The sequence below is a fragment of the Triplophysa rosa genome, linkage group LG9, assembly GCF_024868665.1.
Source record: "Triplophysa rosa linkage group LG9, Trosa_1v2, whole genome shotgun sequence".
Taxonomy (NCBI): Eukaryota; Metazoa; Chordata; class Actinopteri; order Cypriniformes; family Nemacheilidae; genus Triplophysa; species Triplophysa rosa.
In genome coordinates, this window is record NC_079898.1 from 19806002 (window position 1) to 19832925 (window position 26924).

At 40.8% G+C, this 26924-nt stretch overlaps 2 protein-coding genes across 3 annotated transcripts in view; one reads left to right on the forward strand and one right to left on the reverse strand.

Annotated features, from left to right (window-relative positions):
* The window catches only part of macrod2 (mono-ADP ribosylhydrolase 2), a 510226-nt gene that overhangs the window by 71128 nt on the left and 412174 nt on the right, over nucleotides 1-26924 (forward strand). The gene's annotated exons all lie outside the window — the stretch shown is intronic.
* On the reverse strand, nucleotides 6509-17164 carry flrt3 (fibronectin leucine rich transmembrane 3). Its single transcript, XM_057341937.1, has 3 exons — nucleotides 16862-17164; nucleotides 10742-11467; nucleotides 6509-9657 (listed from the first exon to the last, which is right to left on the reverse strand). The coding sequence occupies exon 3, from the start codon at nucleotides 9634-9636 to the stop codon at nucleotides 7687-7689; it is 1950 nt and encodes a 649-aa protein (XP_057197920.1). The 5' UTR covers nucleotides 9637-9657; nucleotides 10742-11467; nucleotides 16862-17164; the 3' UTR covers nucleotides 6509-7686.

Here is a 26924-nt window from a genome sequence, read left to right on the forward strand (position 1 = left end):
TAAAAATATACTGACATTTTCGTCAACTAATAAAAACGAGATGAAAATATTCTTGTCCCACCTGGCGGACATCAGTTTTGCGCGCATGTGCTTATCTCATATAAACGGTAGAGAGAAGTCTCTGGGAGAAGGGGAAGCACACACGTGTATTCTGTGTCTCCACGCGGGTTACAAAGTGTCTTATTTTCCTTCACGATCGCCGGTAAAACGCCGCAAACTTGAAGCGCGACTGCAGGCGAGTTACCCCGAAACACATTACAAAGGAAGCTCAAATGTTTTTATATGCGCCTATGTTAACTTAACACGAGCTGCTGCATAACGTGAAATGCAACAAAGTCAGCCAAAAGAAACCAGCGCTGTCCTCTACTGATTATAGAAGTGATGAAGTGAGTCAAACTGTACATTCGAACCAAATGTAACATGTTTACATGACTAAAGAAATGTAATGCAATTTATATAATATGTCTTTTTGAAAGCTATTTCTCATTCATTGCTGTCTCAAGCAAAGACAGTTCAGCTCTTTCTTCAAAGAGGCATGCCATGAGCCAATAGCCTTTGAGTGTGAGCCCTGTCAGAGCGTTTCATTGGTTGAATGAACTGAATGAACAAGCCCTACTTAACGAGTCAATTGAGTCAAATGGGATTGAATGAACTGGAACATGTCGTTCATGGTCTAATAATCTGAGTTCCAACAATGCAAATCTAGTTACTGAAATTTTCTGAAAAATAAAGGTAATGACCTGGTTTAATTTCATTCTAAGGTGAAGTAAATTATGTCAAAACAGTTGAATCTTTGTATGGAACATTTAATTACACCAAGTAAATGATTTAAACCCATTTAGATTTTAGTAGACTAAATATAATGTATATTTATTCGACTAAAATGTTTTTCATATTTCGTCGACTAAAACTAGACTAAAACTAAAATGATGGGGTCTGACTAAAATGTGACTAAACTAAATTGCATTTTCGTCAAAAGACTATGACTAAAACTAAATCAAAATTTCTGTCAAAATTAACACTGGAATAAAGCTTGGCGACTCATTAGGCTTTTAGCTGTCTTACATCTGCTCTTTGTCTTGGAAAAATCTAAAGAAAAATCCTATTTATTGGACCTTTTAGGAAATATCTTAATAATTTCTTATTATATTGACTCAAATACTGACTGATATTTAAAGAAACACTACTTCTGATATTTAAACCAATCAAAATAAGTGTTGTGGCTTTTAATGTAATGTGTTTGTGGGTTTGTAATCATTATATTTAAAGAGATAGTTCACTCAAAAATGAACGTTCTTTCATCATTTACTCACCCTCTTGTCATTTCAAACCCGTATGACTCTGCCGAACACAAAAGAAGATCTTTTGAAAAATGTTCATAAATGACGGTGCCCATTCAATTCTGTTGTATGGACACAAAACCAATGCAAGTCAATCGGTACCGCCGCTGTTCGGTTACCAACATTCTTTAAAATATCTTCTTTTGTGTTTTGCAGAAGAAAGCCATACAGTTTGAGTGTGAGTAAATGATGACAGAATTTTCTTTTTTGGGTGAACTGTCCCTTTAATTCATGCCTGAACCTTTATAGGCACTCCTGTTTTTTCTGCACGTTTGTGACAATTCAATTTGACCAGATATATTAAGAAAAAGATTTTAAATCAGCGGTTGGTTTTGCCTATATTTTACCCGACTATGGGTTGGAAAAAACCCTGTTTTTATATTGTAAAATACATCAGTGTTTACAAACATTGCAGTGACATTTAGACTGAGCCTCATCAGTGTAAAATTAATCTGATAACATCTCCGTTACAGTTGGCTGTGTCATATCAGTAGGTTACATCACATCAGCATACAAACACCCATCATCCACCAATATACCAGTTGGCATTACGGCATGGCTTCACCATCTGTCAGTTGCGCATAGCTGGCGGGTCACCTTAGCGGCATGCAAATTCGCCGGTGACATTTAAACCTTGGCCCTCACGCAAACGAAAATACTAACCAGATCGAAGCTAGTCCCGACACAGTTCTCAGAGCCCCGCCGTCACGGAGGGCTAAAGGATGATTGTAGCGCGCAGGACGTTTCAGAGGGAAACTAAATGATTATTCTCATCAAGAGCAGACGTTCTGGACAAATACCCCTGTAGGTCGATGAAACAGCGGAGAGGTGGGCGCACAGTTTTGCTAAAGGGCACGTGAAGATATATCACCTTTTAAAAGATCATTTAGGCCAGTTAATGGATGACATGAATTAATGTCTCTCATCTAGTAAAGTCAATTAAATAGACGTTCTGAAAACGTATGATGCTCCGGATCAAATTATCGTAGCCCGTAGGAATCAGTCGCTGTCGCTTGTTATTGCTTTAACAGATGCTGGCTGGGGGTAAGAATTTACTTCACAACAGTTGTAAGTCATTTTCCCTGTTCAATAATTCAACCTGCTCCACCGGGAAAGTGTCAGAACGGTTGCCGCCTTAATAGACAAGCCCCTGTTAATTTGTATTAATGTCAGATGATTTTAAGAGGAGATAGATGTATGCGCGCGGTGGGCTGTCAAGCAAAAAATTGGATTCATTAAGATGACTGGAGATTGTGGTGGTTGTGGCCTCTGAGTTTCAGGTCATTGGTCACAATGAGGAGAAATGCGAGTCCAGGGTTCCCTTGTGTTCGAGAACAGAAGAAATGGAGAGATTGAGAGGTTCAGTAAGGATACGAAAAAGAAATTCAGTGATAGAGCGAAGATATTACAATTAAAACAGATGTAGCTTAGAAACACCTAGTGAGCTCCCTATGGAGGCTGTATCTTAGGCATCACAGATGTGTTCCTGACAGAAAGGCTTTATGAGTTAGACATTTTAATTATTTATGTCGTAATTTGGACAAGTTGTAAGGAAGCATTGAGTGTAGTTCTTGAAAAAGGAATTCCCAGAATGCACTGCAATTAACTCCGTGAAAACAATCTAATATTTCAGATGAGGTTATATGATGGTCAATACTGAGGATAAATGTAAAAAGTAGTTCTGCTCACTTAACAAAAAAACATTGTGTAAAATACATTTTTAGGTATGTTTATGCATATTAGAGTATTAAAGCAGCATCAAACTTTATTTAACTTTATTTAAATCATTTGAGAATTGAATTTTCTGAGTTGCTGGCTATGTAAAGCATTCTGAATCGTTCACTTCACGCTGTTAAGATGCTGTCCGTGTAGGCAGCTCACTAGTTTTTAGAACCGAGCTGCTAAATCGATGTGCATGAGGGAAAGAGAGTAAAGAACTCACAATTGAGAAGCATCCACACAACTCCTCAGAACTGCCTTTAAATATTGACGGCTGTGTTTTAAGCTGTTTTTCTTCACTTTTGTAAACAAACATTTCTGTCTGGTTGTTCAAACGTTTGTTTTGACTGCTTGTATTTATCTCACCGCGTGACAGCGGTGACTGACAGCAGAGCACATGTGGCCGTGGCTCCACGCCCAGGCCGCAGCTGTCTCTTCAACACATGCATAACTTAAATTGTGGTTTCAGTGTCTAGAATGGCAGCCTGCAGGAGAGGGGAACACATCCGTTTTTTAAACTCTGGTCTGCGTGTTTGATTTGCGATGTGCATCAAAGGGAAGAGAAGCGTATGAACGAAAGGTCAAAGCAATAGGTGGTGACTAAGAAAAACCACGTCGACAAACCAAACATGCGCACACAAACAGAAACATACAGAAAATGTTTTTTAGCCTGTACCTTCTATGCTTCAGAAAATGTATCATGCGTGGTGGGACGTGAGGCCTGACATTTTGACCTCGGTTTTTCTTCTGCTTCTGCAAGAGAGATCAGCTTTGAGACAAGGTGCAAAAAGAGAAGAGAAAGCAAATGGTTCATTAGTAAGAGTTTTGCTCTTTTTTTTTGAAGTTTTTGAGCTGAGCTGTAGGAAAAGGCTTCGTACGGTAGGCCAGGCAGAATGGGAGCAAACACATCACACGCTTGGGAATAGATTTGCAAGGAGTTGATGACTACATCTTCCTGCAAGGTGAAACAAAATGAGATCAGAATAAGATGGTGCTTTTACTCAACTCCCTTATGGCTCTTTTGGTAAATTAAAGTCTAAAAATAATTGAATGACATGTGGCTTCTGCATTTGCTTGTAATTGGCTTTCTGGTCAAAAGCAGCATTTATTACATTGCTTTAGTTTGTCTTTTAAAATGTTATGATGCAAGACAAAGAACTGCTGCATTATTTATCGACTGTTTGTTCTGTTAAAGAGCTGGAGGTTTATCATTGTGCTCCATGACAATGCCTGACCTGACCTGTACTGTTTCTTCTGCTTAAAATAAAAGGGTCAAAAGTCCAAAAAGATGAAAAATGTCCACCAACTGCTTAAAAAAGGCGGTCGAGTTTAAAGAGATGAAAAATGTCTGCCATTTGCTTGAAAAAGAGTCAAAAGGCTAAAAAGTGAAAAATGTGCACCAATTGCTTAATGAAGAGGTCAGAAGTCCAAAATGTCCACCCATTATTCATTTTTCATCCATGACCCTTGTTTCACCCGCCTTTATCTGACCTCATCAGACATGGCTTTCTCTCTCATAGATCAGATGAGCAACGTCCAGTTTCTTAGCCTGGATTTTGCACAATGCTCATTGGCATGTGTCGACCCACAAACTCTGTCATGTTTTCGAAGGAGTTCTGTCCTTGTTTTTCAAGTGAAGTGTCCTATTCACAAGGTAGAATTTCAAGTGTGCACCAGCCTCACAGGCATCCGACCTGATCAATGATTTTCCCAGGGCGAATGAGGTCATCTGTAAGATCCAACAATACGCTGACAAAGACGCCAGAGGTTAGGTCATTGTGTTAAAAGGGTCACCACAGGTCACCCCAGTAGCAGGCACCCAGCTCCCCTTCCCCCAATACTTAAGGGTAGTGTTCTAAATTGATCTTTTTCTGCACTATTCGGCAACTGAAAATCATACAGCACGATATATTATATTTTTTGAATGTTTTTTATATACACCAAACACCAAAAACTTTGAAGGTATTGGGAAACTGGATGATTTACTGCTGCAGAACAACCATAAAGGAAGCATGCATGCACCTGTGTGCTTTGATACATGAAACTGCTGTGATCTCATTCCTGTTACTTCATACTTTTAGTTCTGACCAGCATCTCATCTCCTTATTGAATCAACGAATAAGTTGTAAGTTACAGCAACCTAGTTTTACAAGTTGAGAATTTTAGTTCAATCTAATTTGTGTGCAAATTAAACATATCGCTGTTATCCTTCTGAAACCTCGTATCTCCATATTTTGTGATTTATATTTTTTGCTATAAATCATTATTATTACTCGACCTTAATGTTTGTCACTGGGTATCTAAACAATAAAAAGTGCTTGTTAAGTTTGACAACACAGTATTCATTCGTTTAAAAAGCACTGTGTTTTTTTCCATTCCTTAAAAAACAGTGAATTTGGACATCTGAGGCTTTGGAAGGACAGCAGCGATATCAAGTACCGTATGACTTAAATCAGTGACATGTAAGCCATTAAATTAATTGCAGAATGAAAGGCCTCAGACTCACAGCTTGTTAAGTTTGACAACACAGTATTCATTCGTTTAAAAAGCACTGTTTTTTTCCATTCCCTAAAAAACAGTGAATTTGGACATCTGAGGTTTTGGAAGGACAGCAGCGATATCAAGTACCGTATGACTTAAATCAGTGACATGTAAGCCATTAAATTAATTGCAGAATGAAAGGCCTCAGACTCACAAAAACGTGAGCGATGCAAATCAAACGTAACTCAATAAAAGCCGTTTTTAACTTCTAATACCATCAGTCAGGAATCCATATAAACAAATGACAGGGAAAGTTATGGAACATCAACAACATTCACATATGCGGTTCACTGCTGAACCATGACGCTCACCGAGGGTGTTTACTTTAATTTCAAGCCGATGTGGTATATTTAGAACACTAGTAGGGTGAAGTATACTTAAGGTTTGGATCTGACTCGCTGTTTTTAAAGGCAACCCTGAACTGTTATTAAAGCTGGGGTGTGTACATCTATGTGTGTACGTCTGCGTTTTCACACGATCATGGCCCACATACATGTGTCTACATATACCAATGTTATATGCATTTGTTAGGTGCCTAGATCCACCTGTGTGATTCCAATTTAGTCAAATTGGACGTGGCTCGTCCCCAGCAGAGGCTGCACCATTGTCTTTATGATATATACTCATTAGATGCATACATGTCCTCCAGCAGCGGGCGCATCGAACCCAGCGCAGCATCTCTCCAACGGCCTCATTTAGCTTCTCTGCCGTAGTCACTTATATTTCCCAATTGGGCCAATCAGATAAGTCATACATGTCTTAACCACACAAAAGAGCACTCACAGCCCCAAGTGGATGCCGCACTATGTAGAATCCTCTAATGCTTCACAGCAACGTTTGTAGGGTCTGGAAGAGTCTATGCAAAGCTTAGAGGGATTAAAAATAAATGGAAAGCATTCTCTTGGGAAAAGGAGATGGGTTTTATCCACTTTTATTTTGCAATATGACCAATATCCTATCATATTCAAGTGTGTATGAAAAAAGTTAAGTCACTGATTTTATTTTATTTTTTTGAAAAAGCTAAATACAATAAGCATTGGATCAAGGCACATACAAGACTGGCCAAAGGGCATACAATGCACTTTGGTCTTCGGTTGTAAAGAACAATAAACTTTCAACTGTGGCAACTTAAAAGTGGCTTGAATTAGAAAAGAAGACAAATAAGAATTATATGAACAAAAAATAGTTGACACTTTATATTCCAAATAGAAAAGAGCCCAGATGTGTTTCTTGCCATATTTTTACTGCCCAGAACATTTTTGGAGGACTGCGCTTACAATGACACAGTTTACTGTATTGGGGATGCGTTAAAATGTTTTTTTCCCCTTACTGACTTGAACAAGCAATACTGAGTTGTGTTTCAGCCTATCTATTCAGATTTGACTGAAAAGTACTTGTTTGTTTGATCTGTGTGCTTTGTTTGCCATGTGCCGAGGCAGAAGCTTCTGGCCGAGGCATGGGATTTAGCATTCTGTGCTGTGTTGGTGTCTTTCACAGGCAAGTAATAGATATTTGCTTCCTAATCGTGTAACATTCTGGAACGGGCTGTCAGGATTCCTAACAAATGCTACCACTGTAAATCTGTGCTCGCCCTCCTCAGATTTAACAAAACACTGTCATGCCTTTGATCAGCTAGGCCCCGCAGTCTTGTTTTTTGTTGTATTTTTTCCACTGACAGCAACACAGCAATAGGTTTGACCTGTGCTTATACTACATGGTTTTCTAAAATCTGATTGTTCAACACAGCAATGAAAACCCACTTTCACAGTTGACAAGTCATCATATCTCAGTAGAGCACAACGTTTTTTAATTGATCTAAAACCATAAGTAAAGGAAGTACAGTACAAATTACTACAAATCTCTAAAATATAGAATCGCGGTTTGTGGCAGCGTACACCAATGACTCAGTGATGGCCTGCAATCTGAACCTCTTTCCTTTTTAATAAATCGTCCTTAAATATAAATTATATGGCAAATGTACATAACGACGCTTTCTCAGTCTTTTCAATCCAGTGTTTTGCAAAAGACCAAGCAGTCTCAAAGTCACTCATTAGCAAAAAAACGTCTTTGTAATCCACGCACGCTATCATGAATGCGAGTAGTCTGAATCTGGTATTCCACTGTCTCTGTAACTTCTGTTGTTGATGCTGTTGTCACTGTGTGGAGTCTTGTAAAGGCTCAAGCCATTAGGAGGAAAAATAGTGTGTATCACAAATTCCTCTTTAGACACCGGCATGTTATTTATGGGTATCATTTGAAAAGAGGTCTCTCTAATCTCCAAGATGGAGGTGTCCTTCTTTGTTCCGGCTTCGGCGTAATCGTCCTTCCTCCTGCGACCCTTGTTGTACGTGCAGTTCCTGGAAAATAAGGAACCGTTCCTGTGGACGTACCAGCACACCAGGGCCAACATGATGATAGCCAAAAGGGCGACGGCCCCTCCGATAATAGCAGCTAAAGGCAGATTGGAATTTTTGTAAGGCTCTTTCTCCTGCTCTCTGTTCAAGGTTGTGGTGGGATTGTAAGCTTTCAGCGAAGCAGTTTCTGTCTCTATGCATACAGGTGTCTCGTCCGACAGGTAAATGTTACTCGTTTCCATGGGAACCATGCATATCCGATAAGAGGATTCGGGCTCCAGAGCTGTAAGCAGGTACTCTGTTCTTTCCCCTTGAACAATGGTCTCGGTTATGGATCCAAAAGCAGGACTGTGGCCCAGCTTTAACCAGCTGAGCCTCAGGGCGGTCATGGGTTGATATACTCTCCAAGATATGTGCACTGTCTCGGCGCTGCTAGATTTGACACTTATCGTGATGATCTTGCGACTAGATGGCGTTGTGCTACGATAGTTTCTGCCAAGCTCTGGTCCCTTAACCACAGGCCTTTTAGTCACATATGTTGGCCATTGGGGCCGCGAGGCCGGCAAAGTGTTCGAGACGGTGCTGGTCTCATATGTAGGTGAGAAATCTGTGTCAGAGCAGCCGAACAGTTCTGTTGATAGATCCTTGATGGCCATCCCTTTGACTTTATCGGGTCCCTGGCACATGAGGCCACGCACGTTGACCTTAGACGGTAGACTTCGCAGCCAGTCCCGTACCCATTTCATCCGGCAGCTGCATTGCCAGGGGTTGTTGCGCAAGAGCAGCTGGGTAAGGTTATCCAGGTCTTCGAACACCCCATTGGGCAGACTGCTCAAGTTGTTGCCTGACAGATCCAAACGGTACAGCTGTCGCAAAAAAGCAAAGGCACCTGCTGGCACGTGATTGATGTGGTTGTCTTGAAGATTTAACTTCTCCAGACTAGAGCCTGGCAGGTTGGCAGGTGGAGACGTTAGGGAGTTCCGTACCAATGAAAGCTCAGTCAGGTTGGCTAAATTCACAAAGGCCATCTCCCCAATACCCCTGTTGTTTAGAAGGTTGCCATCCAACACCAGTCGTTTCAGGTTTATAAGATCCTGCAGGGACGCCTCCGAGATGGACGAGATGCGGTTGTCGTCGAAGCGAAGTTCCTCGATAGTCATCGGTAGACCTGAAGGTATGGTGCTGAGGTGGTTACGTGATAGGAAGAGCAGCCTCAAATGGTTGCTGTCCCTAAACGCACCCTCTTCGATGCTAACAGCCGACACAGAATTGTCGTCCAAGTGTAATTCCTCAATAAAGGGAATCTGTCCCAGGGAGGCGTGCGTGATAGTCCGGATGTTGTTTTCTTGTAAATGAAGCTCTTTGACATTCAGTGGCAGGTTGTTTGGAAACTCATCCAGGTTGTTGCAATACAGGTAGATCTTTTCCACGCCGTTTAGCCTTTTCAAATCCGAAGGGATGCCCGCACTTTTGATGCGGTTATTTTGGAGAAAAAGTACTGTGGCGTCCTCTGGGATGCCCGAAGGGATGGAAGTCAAATCCCGGTCATTGCAGTAGATAAACGTCCCGTCGCACCGGCACTGCGAGGGACAGGAGGCTGAGGTCACCAGCGGATTGGCCAGGCCTAGCAGAAGCCCAGCTCTGATCAAGAAGACAAAGAAAGACTTGTATTTGCATGCCATGTCCTCTGTCTGGTTGTTGCCCTTGGAGGAAAAAACAAGAAAGAAAGTTCAATTCAGGCATTCAGAAAGAAAGGCAGTGCGCCGCTCTAAATAATTGCTGTTTTATGTATGTTGCCTCCAGCATTTATTTTTTTTGTACTAAATGATTCAATCGAAGACAAAGAATCGTATATTTCTGCTGTTGAATTAATGAAAAGAGGCTATTAAAATTTCCAATAACACGAACAAATGAAAAAACTATGATAGCGAAACGTGCCTGGGGTGTTTGTCTTGATTGAAATAAATTTTATGGTGTATCAAAACAATATAAAATGGTGAAAAGAAAAAGAGGGATTAGAGTTGAAAAATAGAGGAATAAAATGAAGAAATGAGAGGTTCAGAAACAAAGTGAATCCATTGAAGTGGAAGGATATTCCCAATCAGCCGTGGATGCAGATAACAAATCCTTAAACCCACCAGCGTCCCTTGAATGAAACTCTTGTGTGCGAGAGGTTTTATCTTTTGCTGTGTGTAATGTAATCTCGGGCCCTTGTTGTTTTACACATTTCTGCAGTTAGCCAGTGCATTTCACGGCAGCTTTCATTACTGAAAACCGCGCTGAAAGAACAGTCAGGCCTTGTTGATTAAATGTTTTAAAATCAACTTTTTTTTGTCCTTGCTTGCTGCAGAGTCAGCGTCTTATTAAACATTTTGACGCGTTATGAATTATTCCTGCAAAAATTTAATGACTTTTAGACAATTTAAGATTTTGTACAGATTTTGGTCAGAAAAGCACATTTTCATGAAACAATAAAATAAGTGTTATAATCTGAGGGAGAGATGGCAACAATTTTAATAGATAAAATTCAGTGTATGTTGATAAAGTTATTTTCTACGGCTATTGAAGTGTGCTTTTTTATTTTTTATTATATATTATTAATTAATTTCATATTTATTTATTGCTTTTCAATGAATTATTTTAATTTCACATTCTTCTCCTAACCTCTAGCACTGTGCTACATATATAATTTGATACATAATATAATTAAAAAAAGAGTATACAACTTTATATATAAGAAATGTCCCTTGAGCAGAGAAAAAGACAAGGCATCCATATTTGTCATACCTGATTTAGAAATGCTGGTTAATCCTCTGAAGCCACCCAAAATCCAATGAGGCTTTAAGCTCTCCTTTCTGTTCTTTCACAAGATGTTTGTCCGTCTCCTCAAAGGGGTCTCTTTGGTTATATCCTGCCCAAGCTGGTATTTGCCGAACTGATCCTTGTTTGTACTGCTGACCTCCTGTCTTGTATTGCAGTGTCCTCAGTTCATGCAATCAAAGGCTTTGCCATGGTTGATAAACCTATAAAGAAAGCTCCTCCGCTTCCAGACAGACCTTAGGCAGCCTTCTCCTGTGCAGGCATGCGATTCAAAAGAATACTGAACTACAAAAAGGACTAAAATAAAAAAGAAGGTAAAGCAAGAGTTGCCTGCATGCAGAATCCTTAGATTTTCTCAATGGTAAATTGCAATCCCTAATGAAATAAAGTAAATTGTTCCCTTATCTCCCGAAGCAGAGCGGTCATGGCGTTACGACCGTTTATGGGTCAGAGCCCTGTCCCGTCTGCTCAAATCCAGGGTGGTTCGGATCTGAAGTCAGGCCCCACAGTCAGCCTGGATTCCTGTAGTCTCACTCCCGACAAGAGCATGAATAAAGTATCCAGCCTGGTGGCTCGGAAGCAGAATCTCACTCGCTTCTCCTGTGCTTTAATAGCACCCCGCCTCCCCGGCTCTCGTTTCACAAACCCGTGCTTGACGTGTAGACGCCCACTCCTTCTAACATGCTGGACTTCCTATCGACAGGGTCAGGGAGAGAAAAGAGAAAAAGAACCAATAAGACATTCTCTATTAAAAACATGCAACGGTTAAATACGTCACTGAAGGTGAGAATGATATTTACCCTTATTGACACAGAGTTATTGACTTGTATTGAGCATTTAATACCAAAATGATTTAATACGGCAGTGTTTCTGCCAAGGTTGAGATTGAGTCAGAGGAGGATGCAGCTTATTTCAATTGACCACTGTCCTTCACTAAAAACAGATTCATGCTTCAATAGACGATATTGCATGTTGTATGTTTGCACCTGATAAAAGTACACCCCAAAAACGTTTCTAGATTGTTAAGGCGCTTTGAAATGTTCTGTAGGTTGGTCCACTGCATCTGAGAGCGTTATCAGATCGAAGAAGAAAAAGTGAAAGCGGTATGTGGTTGAAACAGGAATTTAAAAGTCCCTTAAGCTTATTGGGTTTCTGTATATCAGGGGATTTCTTTACCTCTGGTTAAATGACCACAGAGAAAAGCCCCAGGGCTGCAGTCTTTTGATAGTGGACACTGTTTGTGAAACCTGGATTAGGGGAGATGTTGTGGATTTTTATAAAAACCTTTCTTTCCCCTTGCTTTAAGCCTGTGCTGCCAGGATAACCGTGTTCATTGCTTCGTCTGCTACTAACCCTGACCCCCTTGGTCCCAATCCTCTCTATGGAGATGGGAGAAAAGAATTCCTTTGCATAAGAAAGACGGCAGTGGTTCGGGCCCTGGGACAATGGCTCAGGACCGTTCCCTCCTGCCTTGCTAAATTCTGCACTTTCAAAGAGGGTTTCAGGTGGCTGGTATGGGGTGAAGCTGAATCGCAGTGGTTGCTTTCTTACAATGAAGCTTATTGGTGCTGAGCAGGCAGCATGGGTCCTCGAGGCTGCCCCGGCAGCGCCTGAATGCAACGCCCTCGTGCTGCTCAAAAATGTACATGTCAGATGAACGTGGCAGACTCATAAATACCCTAACGGGATCCTCATGCACGTCACCTCCAGTGGCCCCGAGGGGTTTGCGCATCATATCGGCGCTGCCCCTTCCATTGCCATTATTTCCCTCTTACGCGTATGCATTACTATCCTCCGAGTCTAATGACTTACAGCCTCTCTTACAGACTTGGGACTTTTCTGAAACCCTCCCACTGACCCGCGGACTGTACCCTTCCTGTAAAACACGAGGGGGTATGTCAGGTAATTCTGAAACTGTTGTAGCTAGTGACAAGGAGAGATTAGGGAATTGAAGGCCCTGTAACTTGATTACAGGTCTCGGCAGCGCAGTCTAATAATACACTCCAGCCTTCTGTTGAGCCTAAGTGCTCCATGCGCCTGGTATTGTATTAGTAGATTAACATGAAACAGCAGCTGTGACACTGCTTTAAGGACAGGTGATGTCTGACAGAGCGCTTTTTAGTATGCTGAGCAAGACAAAGTCGTTTCCCTTTTCTCCAACCTCCAAAGTGATTGGGGATCATTCAGGAAAATAAACACTTGGCTGGAATGGCGAACAATTGGTTGATGATCGGCATCCGATTTTACAACCGCTAGCGTCGAGACGTATCGATTTTCAGAATTATGCGCATAAAGCACCTTGCTATTTTTCCTGAAGTCTGACACATAACAGACTAGCGAATTATCCGGAGAACGAACACCTCCTTTATTATGTGCTACACTTAAAGTCATTGCCTGGCACAGGAGCTGGAAAAGGGAAGTTGTTTTATTTATTTATTTGATTAATTTTTAACACCGTGCCTCGCTGTTCTCAAGTAACTGCGTGATTCTTGATATTTTCAAAGATGCATAGCAGAAAACATTCTTTATCAAGGTCTAACAAGACCTTGATAAAAGCCGGATGTTTTGGGAAATATATGTTGGCCAATAGACTGTTATGCCCATTAAGTTCAAGGTAGGGAGGTAAAAAAATGACCGACCATCCGCCTCATATGCTTCACCTAAGCCTGTCGAGCCAGCTGTCTCAGTGGGACACACGAACCATATCTGCTCATGATCGACTGCATTATTATTTCTTTGTTTCCCTCAGCTCCTCGGATTTCACCACAGTGGCAGCGCCCCATTGTTCATTACAAGGCAGGCATAAGGGCCCTGGTTTTCACTCTTCTGCTTTACTGAACCTCTTTCACTCAGAATTATTTGCTTTTTTACATTTGGTTAAACCCTCCGGCCCCTCATCCCACCCACTGCTCATAGCCAGGAAAAAAAGGGACGCAGAATGTCAAATGACGGACACTTTTCACTATCGTTCTAATAGGCGCTACCCGTTAAGGGATCGTTCAGATGGCGGGGCCTGCTTCTGCTTCATTGCTTTGCACGAGTGAGGTTCAATTGAGCGTTCTGGTTAAACTGGCACTGCAGAAATTGTAACTTCGATTGCTTGTTTTAGTGTATTGTGTCTGGAGCTTCATAGTAGTGTTCTTAAAAACAGAGGTAAAAATGTCTTGGGGGGGGGGGGAGCCCTGAGTTTTAAACACCATCTGAATGTGATTATGCAACAGAAAAGTGGGGAGAATGGATTAATTTTGAGAAGTTAGTGAAAAGATGACTATCACAAGCATAAACTTTTGATTTCACAAATGGGTGTTATTAAAGGCCTTCCTTTAGGTTATCAAGATTACATCTGATACAACTGGAGTATGTATTATGAATATGCACATATGAAAATGTATATTAAATACATCAATATAATTTTTATCTATAGATTTAGTTAGCATAATTTTAACATTTAAATTGAATTTCATTCGTTCTCAAAAATGCTGTCACATCTGATCAATGCCCATGCATGAAAGAAGGCATTTAGGATTAAATAAAATTTGCACTACAGTGTCCATCGGTAGGTCAGCTCTCTCGTTTTCAATAGATAATAGATTCTGAACCCCAGGCAGGATTTGAACTAAATGCCTCTCTTTGTCACGTTGTATCTTATGTCCAGGAAACTGGAGGCATATCAAGCCTCCGAGCCTAGTGGGCTGAAAGATGAAACATTTCTGCCCACATGTTTGGAAGGAGAAAGGTGGTTTGGGCACGGTTTAAATGTTAGTTTAGTAGCAGGCTATTGTGTGTTTACGGTTCTCCTCTGTGTGCAGTTTTGGGGCAGATGATCCGCAGGTTTGTCCCTGGCTGGCAGTGAGAGTGGATTGTAGGGGATACAGGGGGTCTCTATCTTTTGTGTTGCATTGAAAAGAGAGTGGTCTGTGGCAGCTGCACTATTTTTCCCCACTTGGGGGTGGTAAGCGCTTCTGTATCGGGCCTGTGAATGTCAGATACGCACGCACAGGCTGAGGTAGCGCTTTAATTACCACATATGTACCCCCTGCTTTGGGTACAGGGGGCAGCATTTTCTGGACAAGGGCAGAAAGGCTTGGGCTGATTTACTGCACTGTACTTTTTAGGATTTTATTTAAAGTGAAGATAATAATATCCACATAAATGCTGAAATTCAAAGCTTCGTATGTTCTCAACTATTTTGTTATTAATGTGTACACTTATAATATTTCTGCAAATGAACATCTAAACTCGTGCATTTTAAAGAATGGCCTCAGCTAGGTCAAAGGTTGGCTGCCAACATGAGTGGAGATTTCTGCTAGACGATTTGTTTTTGTCCTCTGCACAAAAGGGTGACAGACTTTTTTCTGGGGACATGACCATTTCATGTTGACTTCCAGTGAATGCAACGGACCGCTGGGTTTAGCCTCCAGCATTCGGAGTGGGAAACAAAGAGTGCTCTCCGCCTGGCTGCCGGTAAACATACACTGCATTCAACGGTTTGGTATAAAAACATAGAATACGTATTATTTTACATCTTTTATCTGCCTATTGACATCTAAGGGAGATTTTTATTTGCAGTGTATTGTATAGTCTTACATTTTTAGTGCTTAGAGGTGTGGTGTTAGCAAAGCACTGATACAAATTGTTTATGCAAGTGAAAAGACAGCCACAGAGTGCTTTGACAAGTCTAACAAAGAACAATGTATTCATTAATTTTATCACCCTCCTTACACAGTCAAAACAGCTCATTTGTGTTCCTCGGCCATTCTCATGCTAAAAAAAAACAACCTCTTTGAATACACAAGTCTTTTTTTGTGTATTTGCACCCATAAAACTCAAAGCTGGGGGAAAAATAACTTGCACTTAGTGCAAGTATGTGATCAAACAGTGGTTTGAATCTTATGCACTGTTGTGTAACTATTACATTTGTCTTTAGTGAATTTGGATAAGTCTTTATTACTGATTTCATCAGCTCCACCTGAAAGCACGGGCTGCTATCATCCTTATCAGCTCTAAACTATTATTTCAATCTGGAGCTTTCTGCCCAACAGATATGAAAGCGCATCTTTAGATAACTTGTAAGGCTACTTGAAAGAAAGAAGAGTCGTTTGATGGGGAAATCTTGAAGCAGCTGACAGCCTTAGATCTCTTCACTGCGCCACACACACCTAACGCAAAGTGCGCGAATTTAAAGGCCAGCCTTTTAAGTCTTTTTAGTCCTCGCGTCAAAATTAACACGTTTTCGCCATAATCAAAAAAGCTCGCAAACGAGCGTTGCCAGTGGGTTCGCGTCAGTTTTGTCGCGTCGCGTTGGATGGAGGCGCCGCATCCCTCAGATTCGCCATTCCTTATTCCGATCACTCTCTCTCATCACAGCTCGAGCTCGGCATTACGGTTTCTAATTTTCCCCGTTTTAATCGCCATCTGCTCGTGTAATTCGCGATAAAATCTCTCGTTTAAGAACGTGACTAGATTTAAGACGAAACGCACCAAGTTTGCGCGTTCCTGTTGATCGAGCGCTGTAAATATAAAATCTGCACTGCGCTTTTTTTTCTAAACGATGGTTATTTGTAGAAAGTCTTTAATAAGCATAGTGCATTTATCGACACGAATACCAGATGTGAAATATAAGTTTATGGTGCGTTTATTCTGCGCGCAACGGAGTGGAGACTTGTTTTGGAAATGCGCATTTATTTGATTAATATATTGAAAATAGAAGGCTTTTATATTTCTGTACAATTGGATTTCTTCACTACTGTAGCGTTACTTGAAATCGCTATTGCGTTCCCTCAAATCCCTGAGGATCTGCTTACAGTCGAAATAAAACGCAATAAACGCGTTTTGCCACCGCAGAGCAGCTTTGATGGAAGTATTAAGACTGACATGACAGACAAATAGATCTAAAAGTTTAGAAGCGAAGACAAAAGCTTCAAGCGTTGTGAGTGAATATAAATGTTTGATTCACCTTCTAGAAAGATGCATGTATGCTCTATGTACATTTTGAAGGTATTTGATAACCTCGAAGTGATGGAATACGTTAGGGAACGGGTTAAAACAGTCCAGGAATCGGGGAAACCCATAACAAAATACACTTACCTGCCAAAGCAATAATTCAAAAAAGGGAATATCAAACAGAATATCCTCAAAGAAAATATAAAGTCAGTCCATAGGGTAAATCCAATACGACGGAAGATGATTTCAATCCCCAAAAAAGATCCCAGGGTCAGAAATGCTCGGTAGCAGCAATGGTGCGAGTAGCAGGGTGTGTTTTTATTTCCACACACACTTGTTCACATACACACACACACTCCTTTGGCTCAGAAAGAGAGACTAGATAGAAGAGTCGGCAGAGCTTGTCAGCTGCCTGGAGCTCACTACAAGTGTGAAGTTGCATCTGCATCCAGCTCCGCTTCAACACAGCGCTGATGTCATCTGGGGGAGGAGCTTGCGACTTTTCCTGGCTTGCTTCCTCCCCTCTCTCTCTCTCTCTCTCTCTCTCTCTCCCTCTCTCTCGCAGGGTTTGGACACTGTGGCCACTAGGGGGAGCAGGAGAAAGGCAGATGAATATCCACCACCATCTTTGAATAAGGCTTTAGTGGGCATTGCTTGTGTTTGTGTTGAGAAGGCCACCACCAGAAGCATTATTTAGATGAGATCCGTGTGTGTGTGTATAAGCATTAAGTAACAGAGTTTGTGAAGGAGGGAGAGAGATGCCGAAAGAGGGCCGATTTAGCAGGCGCTTGTGTGCATTTATTTGAATCCGAGCAATGCGCTTTCCTTCTTTAGTAGAGTGTCTGTGTAAGAGCGAGTGCCTGTAAATGGCTTCTTAGTTTCACAGCACATTATGAATTTTTAAGCTCTGAAGTCAGGCGTTATGTTCAGCCTCATTATGCTTGTTAAGTTTGAAAGTGGCTCCAAATGGCGAGTTTGCTCCCTCATAAACCAGCAGCGCAGACTGTGTCATCGTCTCCAAAGGGCTTTGGAGGAACTTTGCGCAATCTGACCTGAGTAAACCTTTTTGCAGCCTTTGTATCACTTATTTTTGGTTCTGTCTAAACTCCAGCAGATGCTGTTCTTTTCACCTGGTGGATAAAAATGGCTTTTCATTTGGAAGTGACGATTGCATAATTCTGCGTTAATGTGACTCTTTTCTGCTACATGGGGTTTTTCCTGGCACACTTTCCCTGGACTTTTCATCAGCTACTTGTTTTTCCCATAAAGCAACAGATGTACCTCATGGACTTTGGGTCAATCAGTGATCAAATGCTAAAGTAGTGGCCTTCAGGAAAAGAGATAAGACAGAGCTTGACCTGCTTTTACTTCTGTTTGCTTGAATTGATATGAGTGCACTGCCACAGCTTTGGACAGACATAAAGGTTAGTTCCTATTGCCCCTTTTCCAAGACCCATTCCAACTGGTTAATAAAACCGCCACAACCCAAGCTCGTATTGTGTGCCAAACAGCACTCACTGAGAATAAATTGGACCTTTTGAACGGAATTCATGGTTATGAAAACCTGGAAATCAAACCTGTGATTTCCAGACTTAGTCATGGAAACATATGCAGTGAATATATTTTATTAGTTTTCCTTTGCTTTGTTATTAAATTGGATAGATATTGCTCTTTGCGAGTTCTTGTGTGATAACATCAGTCCGTCCGCTGAGAGTCTTATTGGAGACATTTGTAAACTAATAAGTGTAATCTTTTAAGTCACAGGATTAGTATGTGACAACCAAATGGAAATTCGCCCCAACAATCCTTACAAAATCTCTCTAAATACCCATGTGTTGGTTTGTTGTCGGTTATTGCTTCTTTTCTTTTGAATGACGTGTCTTTGCTCCTGGTAGTACAGCAGCAGCAGGGTCCTGCCACCTTTGCTATCTCCTGTTTTCTCTAAAGATAATGCAGTTTAGCGAACCCGCTTGTTTTTTTACCGCAGGTCCAGGTGTCATTCTTTTAGGGTCAGAGGTGGAGAACTAGGGCACAGTTAAAGGTGACAGGAGGTCACCGCAGGGCATCACGGCCAGTGGCCCGTCTGTCCTCCGCTCCGGGATGGATCGCAACTCTGGCCCCTGTATCCGACCCTTCCGGCGTTTTTTCTCTCCTAAATCTGACTAGGCCTTGTCTGTCATCAGGCCTTGATTGACTCTTAGGTGTACAAAGAGGCCCAGTGGAGGGCCCCAAGAGGGTCTGATTACCACCATTTCAATAATACTGTTGGGGGAGTCTATGGCCCAGGTCATCTCTTGTTTGGTTGGATGAGGGTTCCTCATCTTTCCAAAGATGTCATTTATTTTATCTCCTCCATCTCGATGTGTTTTGACAACAGACATGGCTTTGAAGGATCTCGGACCCTTCTGCTCCTGCTCGTCTCCTCTCGTTGGTTGTTGTTAGTGGGTGGAGATGAGCATAGCTAAGTTTATTAAAGCACTTGATGCAGTTAAGTGCTAACAAGAACGTTTTTCGTTGAAGCTTTAAGTGGGCCCGTGTCTAAAGAATGTCTGACCTCTGCTTTCAAGGGTGTTCACGGTACATTCTTTGCATGACAGGCAAATAAGACGCTTTAAATTAGGATTTAATTTACCGGTGCGTGTTTCTTCAATGATGCTGTTTACTTGAATGGAATTTAGAGCACAAGGGTGTCGGAATCAAAGCCATGCCACATTTCTCTAATTTGAAAGACTTGTTGAGGGGTTTGTCATTTTGATCTTTACACCTCATGTGTATATTTCATGGCCCTGGATCGTCAAACAAACAGTTCTGAGCTCAGTGCTGTTCTGCCCAGCTCCGGGAGATTTGTAATGTGTTTTTCTTGTGTCTCCAGTGACACACACACACTCTCTCTATCTAAACCCCCCTTCCTTCACTCATTCACATACTGATGTTTACCTAGCTTAAGTGAGAACCAAACCTTTAGAATTCTGTAAACTTGTAGAATTTCACTAAACTACATACCCACATGTCATGTAATTGTGTACAGGTTTATGCAATTTGTACAATTTGAATTGCATAAAAACACTTTGATTTTGAAAAAGCATTTTGAGAACACTTAAAAAACATGTAGGGTAGTTGACAAATAAATGTGGCCTATGCAAAAATTTTGAAAGAAAAAACAAAGAAAATACTATATAGACTTCAATTGTTTTTGGATGAAGCTCATTTAATTACTATAGATTAACGCTAAACTCATTTTTACAGCTAAAATCACTGAAGTACAAAGTAGAAAAATTCCCTTTAAAAACTTTAGTGTAAAAGCCTTTAGTGTAAAATACACTATATAAAAATATAGTGTATATTAAGTTTAAACAAATTGGCTTTACAAGTCAGTTGGTTTTAATTATAATAAGCTAACAGTTTGGCAGTTTGATTTTACTTAAATTTAAATTGAAGTCAGCTTTTGAACTCAAGTATTTAAATTGAAATATGTGAATTCTACGGTATACATCTGGGATGCCATTAATTCAGAAAAATGATATAAATACTTTTCGCATATTTAACTGTGGGCAAATTTTTCTTAAACTAAAGCCAAATAAATCCATTCACACACACACTGTGACTAGAATACATGGTTGAGGGGTATTTTCTGTCCTGAACTCATGCGTAATTAATAGCGACATGGTAAAGTCTGTGCCAAATATCTGCTTTGTGTCTTCTTTTTTTCTATATCCTTCTGGTTCATTTCCATAATCATTCACCACGGGCAATTAGCAGCGATCTCTGTGCTGCTGACTTTTCATCCTTCCTACCGCTTCCACAGAGACCCGCGCAATATGGCAAAACGTGGATTGCAGGATGGGGTCCAGCACCGTGTGCAAATGTTCCTGCTCGTGGCATTGGCTGCATGATGCGTGATACAATGTGCCAAATATTGTACTGAAACTGCCCTGAGATGGGATGCTACCCCACGTCAATACACACCAATACTACATCAAATCTCCTCTCTAACCTCTTTCTTGTGTTATTTTCAATGCAAATTCCAGATGTTCAGCATTAACTCCCTTGATCTCTGGAGACCAAGAATCTCCTATGCAACAACAGCCTAACCAAACTGATGTCCTGCTGTTCGTTCTGTCAGAAGTGCCGAGCCAAAGGCCTGAGTCAGCGGTCAGCGTTTTTTTTTTGTGTTTGTGAGGAATGAGCAAAGTCTTAGAAACAGCCCTCTGGGTTGACTTCTCCTGTTTTCCCATTGTGTTGTCGCTTGTTTTTCTAAAGCCCCTCTTGCCTTGACTGCAGGAATGGGGGGTTGGTGAGGTCTACTGGGGGATGGGTTGAGGTTGTCGACTGTGTGGAAACCTCTGGACCCCCCAGTGGTTAATGAGCTTCGAAACAATGGTCTCAGATCAGATCAGATAGGCCACTCTTTTACCCCAACCTATACTGATCTATTAGTCATATCAGTATTGAGAGTGATAAAAGATCAGACATCAGCACACAATGCATCCAGTCTCTACGCTCTAATGAAACTTAAACACCTCGCTCTCTTCTTCTCCCCCTGTTTACGGTTTCAGCCCTAAATCTGTAATTAGCCAAATAACAGTCTTCTCACTCTTTCAGATGTAAGATCTTCTGCATCTTCACAGCAGGAATTCAGCAGTGCGACTGAAACCCTCCCGAGGACTTTTTCTTTTGTTTGAAACAGACAAATTATTTCAAAGAATCCACGTGGCAAATGTACACTCTTAAAAATAAAGGTGCTTAAAAGGTTCTTCACAGCGATGCCATAGAAGAACCATTTATGGTTCCACAAAAAACCATTCAGCCAAAGGCTCTTTAAAGAACCATCTCTTTCTTTCTTACTTCAGATGTTAAAGGTTCTTTATGGAACCAAAATGTTCTTCTATGGCATCGAAGGAACCTTTTGAAGTACCTTTATTTTTAAGAGTGTACCTCAGTCCCTGTGGATGTCGTGACAGCTGATTTGTATTGTTTTTTATCAAAGGAAGTTTGCCGGTGGTTTCTGTTTGTCTCGCTTCTCTGAGAGGAAACAATGCTTAATGACATTAAAGACACAAACACACGGAAATGATAGATAAGGTTGATAAACCGCTTTGTGATGACTAAGAACGTGGCACTATTTCCTCTGGTTTGGCTGGATATCAGAATGTCTTTGACCGCTGAGACTGGACACGAGTCGTGCAATAATTACAGCTGTCATCATTTTTTTTGCGAAACAACAGATAATGCATATTTGTTTTCATTCATTTTCATGCATTTGAAAGAATGCAAATAAGTGGCACCTGAATCCGTTTTCACTCCGTTTTTGGTTTTCCACAAAATTTTCGCAGTTACCTCATTTATCGTCTAGAGATATGACAGAAACTGCCATTTACAGCTGCTCATAAAAGCCCGCTCCGTCGCCGCTCTCACAAAACAGTATACACTGAGAACTTTACAGCACTTTAAAGAATCACATCTGCTGTGAATCAGTGTGCTGGAAAGACAAGAAGGAGACCATTGTGTTTTCATGTTCTCCAGTCTAAGCTCAGACAATACGCATTGAGCTGTGTGCGTTTTATTGCACATCTCACCTCGCTTTGATTTATGTTGTAGCTACAGCAGGACTACATTATTGCGTTCAGTCGCTTTTTTCTTTTTAAAGGTGAAGTGTGACATTTTTGCAAACAATAAGGGTTGTGCGGGTTTTCAAAACATTCACATGTCGTCCTTTGTTTGGGCAAACAGTCCTGTCCCAAACTTGCATCGTTGGATTAATGTTGTGATGTCAGTTTGGTTGGTATTCTATATTCTTTTGTTTTTCTTTAGTGCTACAGACCAAAAAATTCACTTCACCTTATGAAAAGACACTTCTCTCTTAAATAATTCAGCAATGGCAATGCTTGTACAAAGGAAAATCATTATTGCTAATGAACCTTAAAATATTGAAAACTAAGTGGCTAGCTTCACCGGAACTTAAACAAATTACCTTTGATCTTTAAGTTAACACTAGCATTATCGTGTTAGCAACAGCCAAAGAAACCCTTTACTCTTGTCGTTGTTACTACTTAAGAGACACTAGTTTGTAATGTCCTTCTTTCCCACAAATGTGTTAGACCTTGGCTTTGAACCCCTGTGCTATTAACGAAATGTGTTCATCTTTTCAGTACTGTAAGTGTTTTCTTAACACCTCAGAAGCATCTGCATGTCTCAGCGTTCCTGTGGAGCACTTGTGTGAGCGGCGTATCAAATATACAGCATGTCTTTGTGAAGAATGACTCAAAGGCAGGCAGGAATGGAATGATGACAGGTAAATGAGGGGAACCGTTTAGCCCCGACGGATTGTGTATACCTCACACTTGAGTTTCCCCCCTCCATTAGTGACTGTTGTTCCCAATGAGAACTGACAATTTGTCGCCATCGTTCGGGACGCCCAAAGGCGAGGATTAAAGAAACCGGAGAGGGTTGCTTCAGGTTATTCTTTGTCATTGAGTGGGGAGCTTTGAGTTCTGTCGTTTCCCATGGCGCTCTGAGAGCATATGGGTTGTCTGACCTGTGTGTTTGTGTTCAAGTTCGGTTATAGTGTATAATTTCGACTTTAATGTAACGTTGCACGCAGAGCTAGAAAATGTAAACCAGAGTAGGCTGACAAGGAACGCTGAAATAAAAAAGACCTGTCATTAGGAGGCTCTAGGGGTTTTATAGTGGGGGTCAATGGTGGGACGGCAGGGGGTCCTTCTTTTGTTGTTTGATCTCAAACTATTTTTTATGAATGAATAAAAATGCCTAAACAGAAACGCGATACTGTGATAACTTGATCCATAACTAAAAATAATGCAGCTACATTTTCAGTAGCTGCAATTGATAGTTCACCCCAAAATGAAAATTCTGTCATCATTTACTTGCCCTCTTGTCATTTCAAACCTGTATGACTTTCTTTATTCTGCAGTACACAAAAGAAGATATTTTGAAGAATGTTGGTAACCGAACAACAGCGGTGCACTTTGACTTGCATTGGTTTTGTGTCCATACAATAGAAGTCAATGGGTACCGTTGTGTTCGGTTACAAGCATTCTTTAAAATATCTTTTGTGTTCATACAGATTTGAAATGACAAGAAGGTGAGTAAATGATGACAAAATCAAAATTTCTTTGGGTGAACTATCCCTTTAATGTTTGATAATGTGTAAGTTTGGGCTATCACAATATCACACTTTCACTACACGATTATTGTGTCCAGAAGAAATCATGATAATGATATTATCAAGATATCTCTTAAATAAAATAAATAATATGTTAAATAAACGAAATGTTCAATGAATGCAATAACACCACCTTCGATGCTAAAGTGTCAATCATATACTGGTGCTGGATTATTTATGTTATCATAATGTATAGATTTATTTACGGTTATAAATATCACAAATCAATTATTGTCAATACCGGCATATTTGACACCCCAGTACATCAATAATAATATCATATTTTATTGGTTTTGCGATCATCGTAGCAAAAGTATGTAAATACATTTCAAATGGGGCTTGAAACTTTACTAATAATAAGTTTAACGCAATAAATAAAGTGGCCTTGGCCTAAAAGAGTACTAAACCATCTGAACAGAAATGCTGAATCTTTAGCACAAAACACTTCTACGCATTTGATTAAAGAGTTGAACAAGACACTATTATTTACCGTCAAAATTCTCTAGGAAGCAGAAGCTCCCACAAGCTTTGCCTTCAAATTGAAGGTCAGTCTAATAATGCGCAGATGACATTTCAACCCTCTCCTACAGTACGAGAATTACTATCCTGCTGAGATCAGCTGCGACGAAGGAAGTGAAAGGACTCCTCTTTGTGCGAGCGCATCGGCCCGAGCGAGTGACAATGCGTGGCGCCCACCAGCCTTTGTGAGAACAATGTCTGTTGCTGTCAGTCTGTTGTTTTTACATATTCCTCACGCCGTTTTACATGTCTTAGCCCAGACTAAAAGGACCCATTTGCATCAGACACACAGCGCTGAGGCAGCGCTGCAAAATCCTGGTCAGTGAGAGATGGATGAGCAGGCATGCCGAGCTCCTTTGAGGTGAGGGGGAAGACGGATGGTGGTGGTGCTGGTGTTGATGGGGAGCAGAGGAGGATGGAGGCGCCTCTGCGGTGTTGATGTATTCTCCTCTAGGGCCTCGATCGTTTCCTTTCTGCTGCTGACTCAGTGCTGTCTGGGCCCCACCGTCCCCCGCGGCCACAATCTGATGTGTGTGTTTGCTAGTCTGCTCGCACACTTTGGGAGCCATCAAAGACATCCCGAGATTCGTGTGGCGAGTCATTTACAAAATTAAAAGTAGGTTGAAACGTGCTTGAATTTCGTTGTATAAAGAAGAATCAGCGGGGTGTGAGAAGAGGGATGCTTTTTTCTGTTTATTTGCACAGAAGCTGAAGAAACATTTACATTTCGCTCTTTATATAATGCGGTTTATAGTACAGTAGGTTTAAGCATTTTTTGTATTGCCATCACCAGCTGAGTTCCAAGAATGCCCATTTCATATAGGAATTGAATCTGTAGGATTAAATCTGTGAAGTACTTTACTCTTGAACTGTAATATTAGCATGCCAGTTTTCTTTTCCATTCATCAGTGCAACCGATACTGTTGTTTTTGTGTATCTAATTGAGTGTGTGAAAAGACAGACGGATGAGACGTGTCAGCCCCTCTTATAGGACGTTGCGTACTCCACAGGGCCGTGCTGAGGATGGATTAATGCAGACTTTCAGCTTGGCACATACAGTGGGCCAATTACAAGCTAATGTCTGGCTGATTGAATGGCAGCTGGTTGTATGCGTAGGTGTGTGTGTGTTGTTGTTGCCAGAGAAAGCTTCGTACAGCTTTTCTCAGTTGTGTAAAGGTCATCTCTCCCATGCAAAAATGTCAGCCTTCTCTTTTTGGAAGCTTTTAGCAACTAAATTGCATTTTACTGGATAACCTCACAACTCGGAAAACAATCGCTTTTTAATAGTTTTCTAACTCCATATCACCTCGTACGACCCGTTGCGAGTTTAAATAAGTGAACGGAGTGATTCGCTTGTCATAGGGCTCCATCATAACTATTGCTATTGCTCATAATTGCACTGCAGTTGCTTTTTCTTGGCTAATACCTAAACATCCTTGCACCGATACCGATACCATGCTCATGTACTCGTACTCGTACTCGTAATGGTGACATACATAGAGCCCTATGATTTCCACGCAGACAGAATCGAGGAATCCAGGCATAAAAACAGAATTTGCTGTACAACACGGAATGGCACGGAATCTGGCAAATGTATTATTTCCTAACAAGAAATTAGCGCTGAACAGCTAACGAAATATTCAGATACTGTTTAAATGTGTATTCTGCTTGTTTTGCGTGACTGTGTGTGAAAGAGTGGTGCGGTTGCGTTTACTGAACCTGAACGCATTGTGCTTGTGGAGCTTTCAGAGCCAGCGTTTCACTGCACGAGGACACGAAGACATAAACAAACACCATTTGCGGCGATCCGTCAAAATAAACGTCCGGTTAACTTGAACAAGTTATAATACACTCACATTTTACCACACCACCCCCCTTATATTTTTTATCATTCAACCACAGAGTATATTGATTACAATAGCAAACTGAAGTAAATGTGCTAGTAAAATTGTGCTACTTATCATAAAAAATTTAACTTAATTTAAAAATAGTACTTAAATTTAAGTAGACCTAAAAACAAAAGAAAAACAAATATACCAGTAATATACTGGTTTATTAACATTATTGTACATTATACAGGAATCGGTTATAGGTATCGGCGAGTACCAGAAAAAAAGTATCGGTACTCGTACCCGGTCTTTAAAAAATGGTATCGGTGCATCCCTATTGGCCACCAACAGCTACCATAGTAAGGGAAATTACTTTATAAATTTCTCTGTTCTGTTGAATACAAAAGAAGATATTTTGTAGAATTTAGGAAAGGAAACAGTTCAGGGGCACTTTTGACTAACATTGTAATTTTTTCCTACTGTTGGTAGTCAATGGTGGCCAAGAACAGTTTGGTTAAAAGTGTTCTTCCAAATATCTTTCTCTGCGTTCATCAGAACAAAGACATTTATACATGCAGTATTTGGAGTAAATGATGACAGATTTTTTTTTTCGGTGAGCGGTGCCTTTAAGATTATTTTCGGAAAAATGAGCAGTATCTGTTTTTAAAAGAAAACA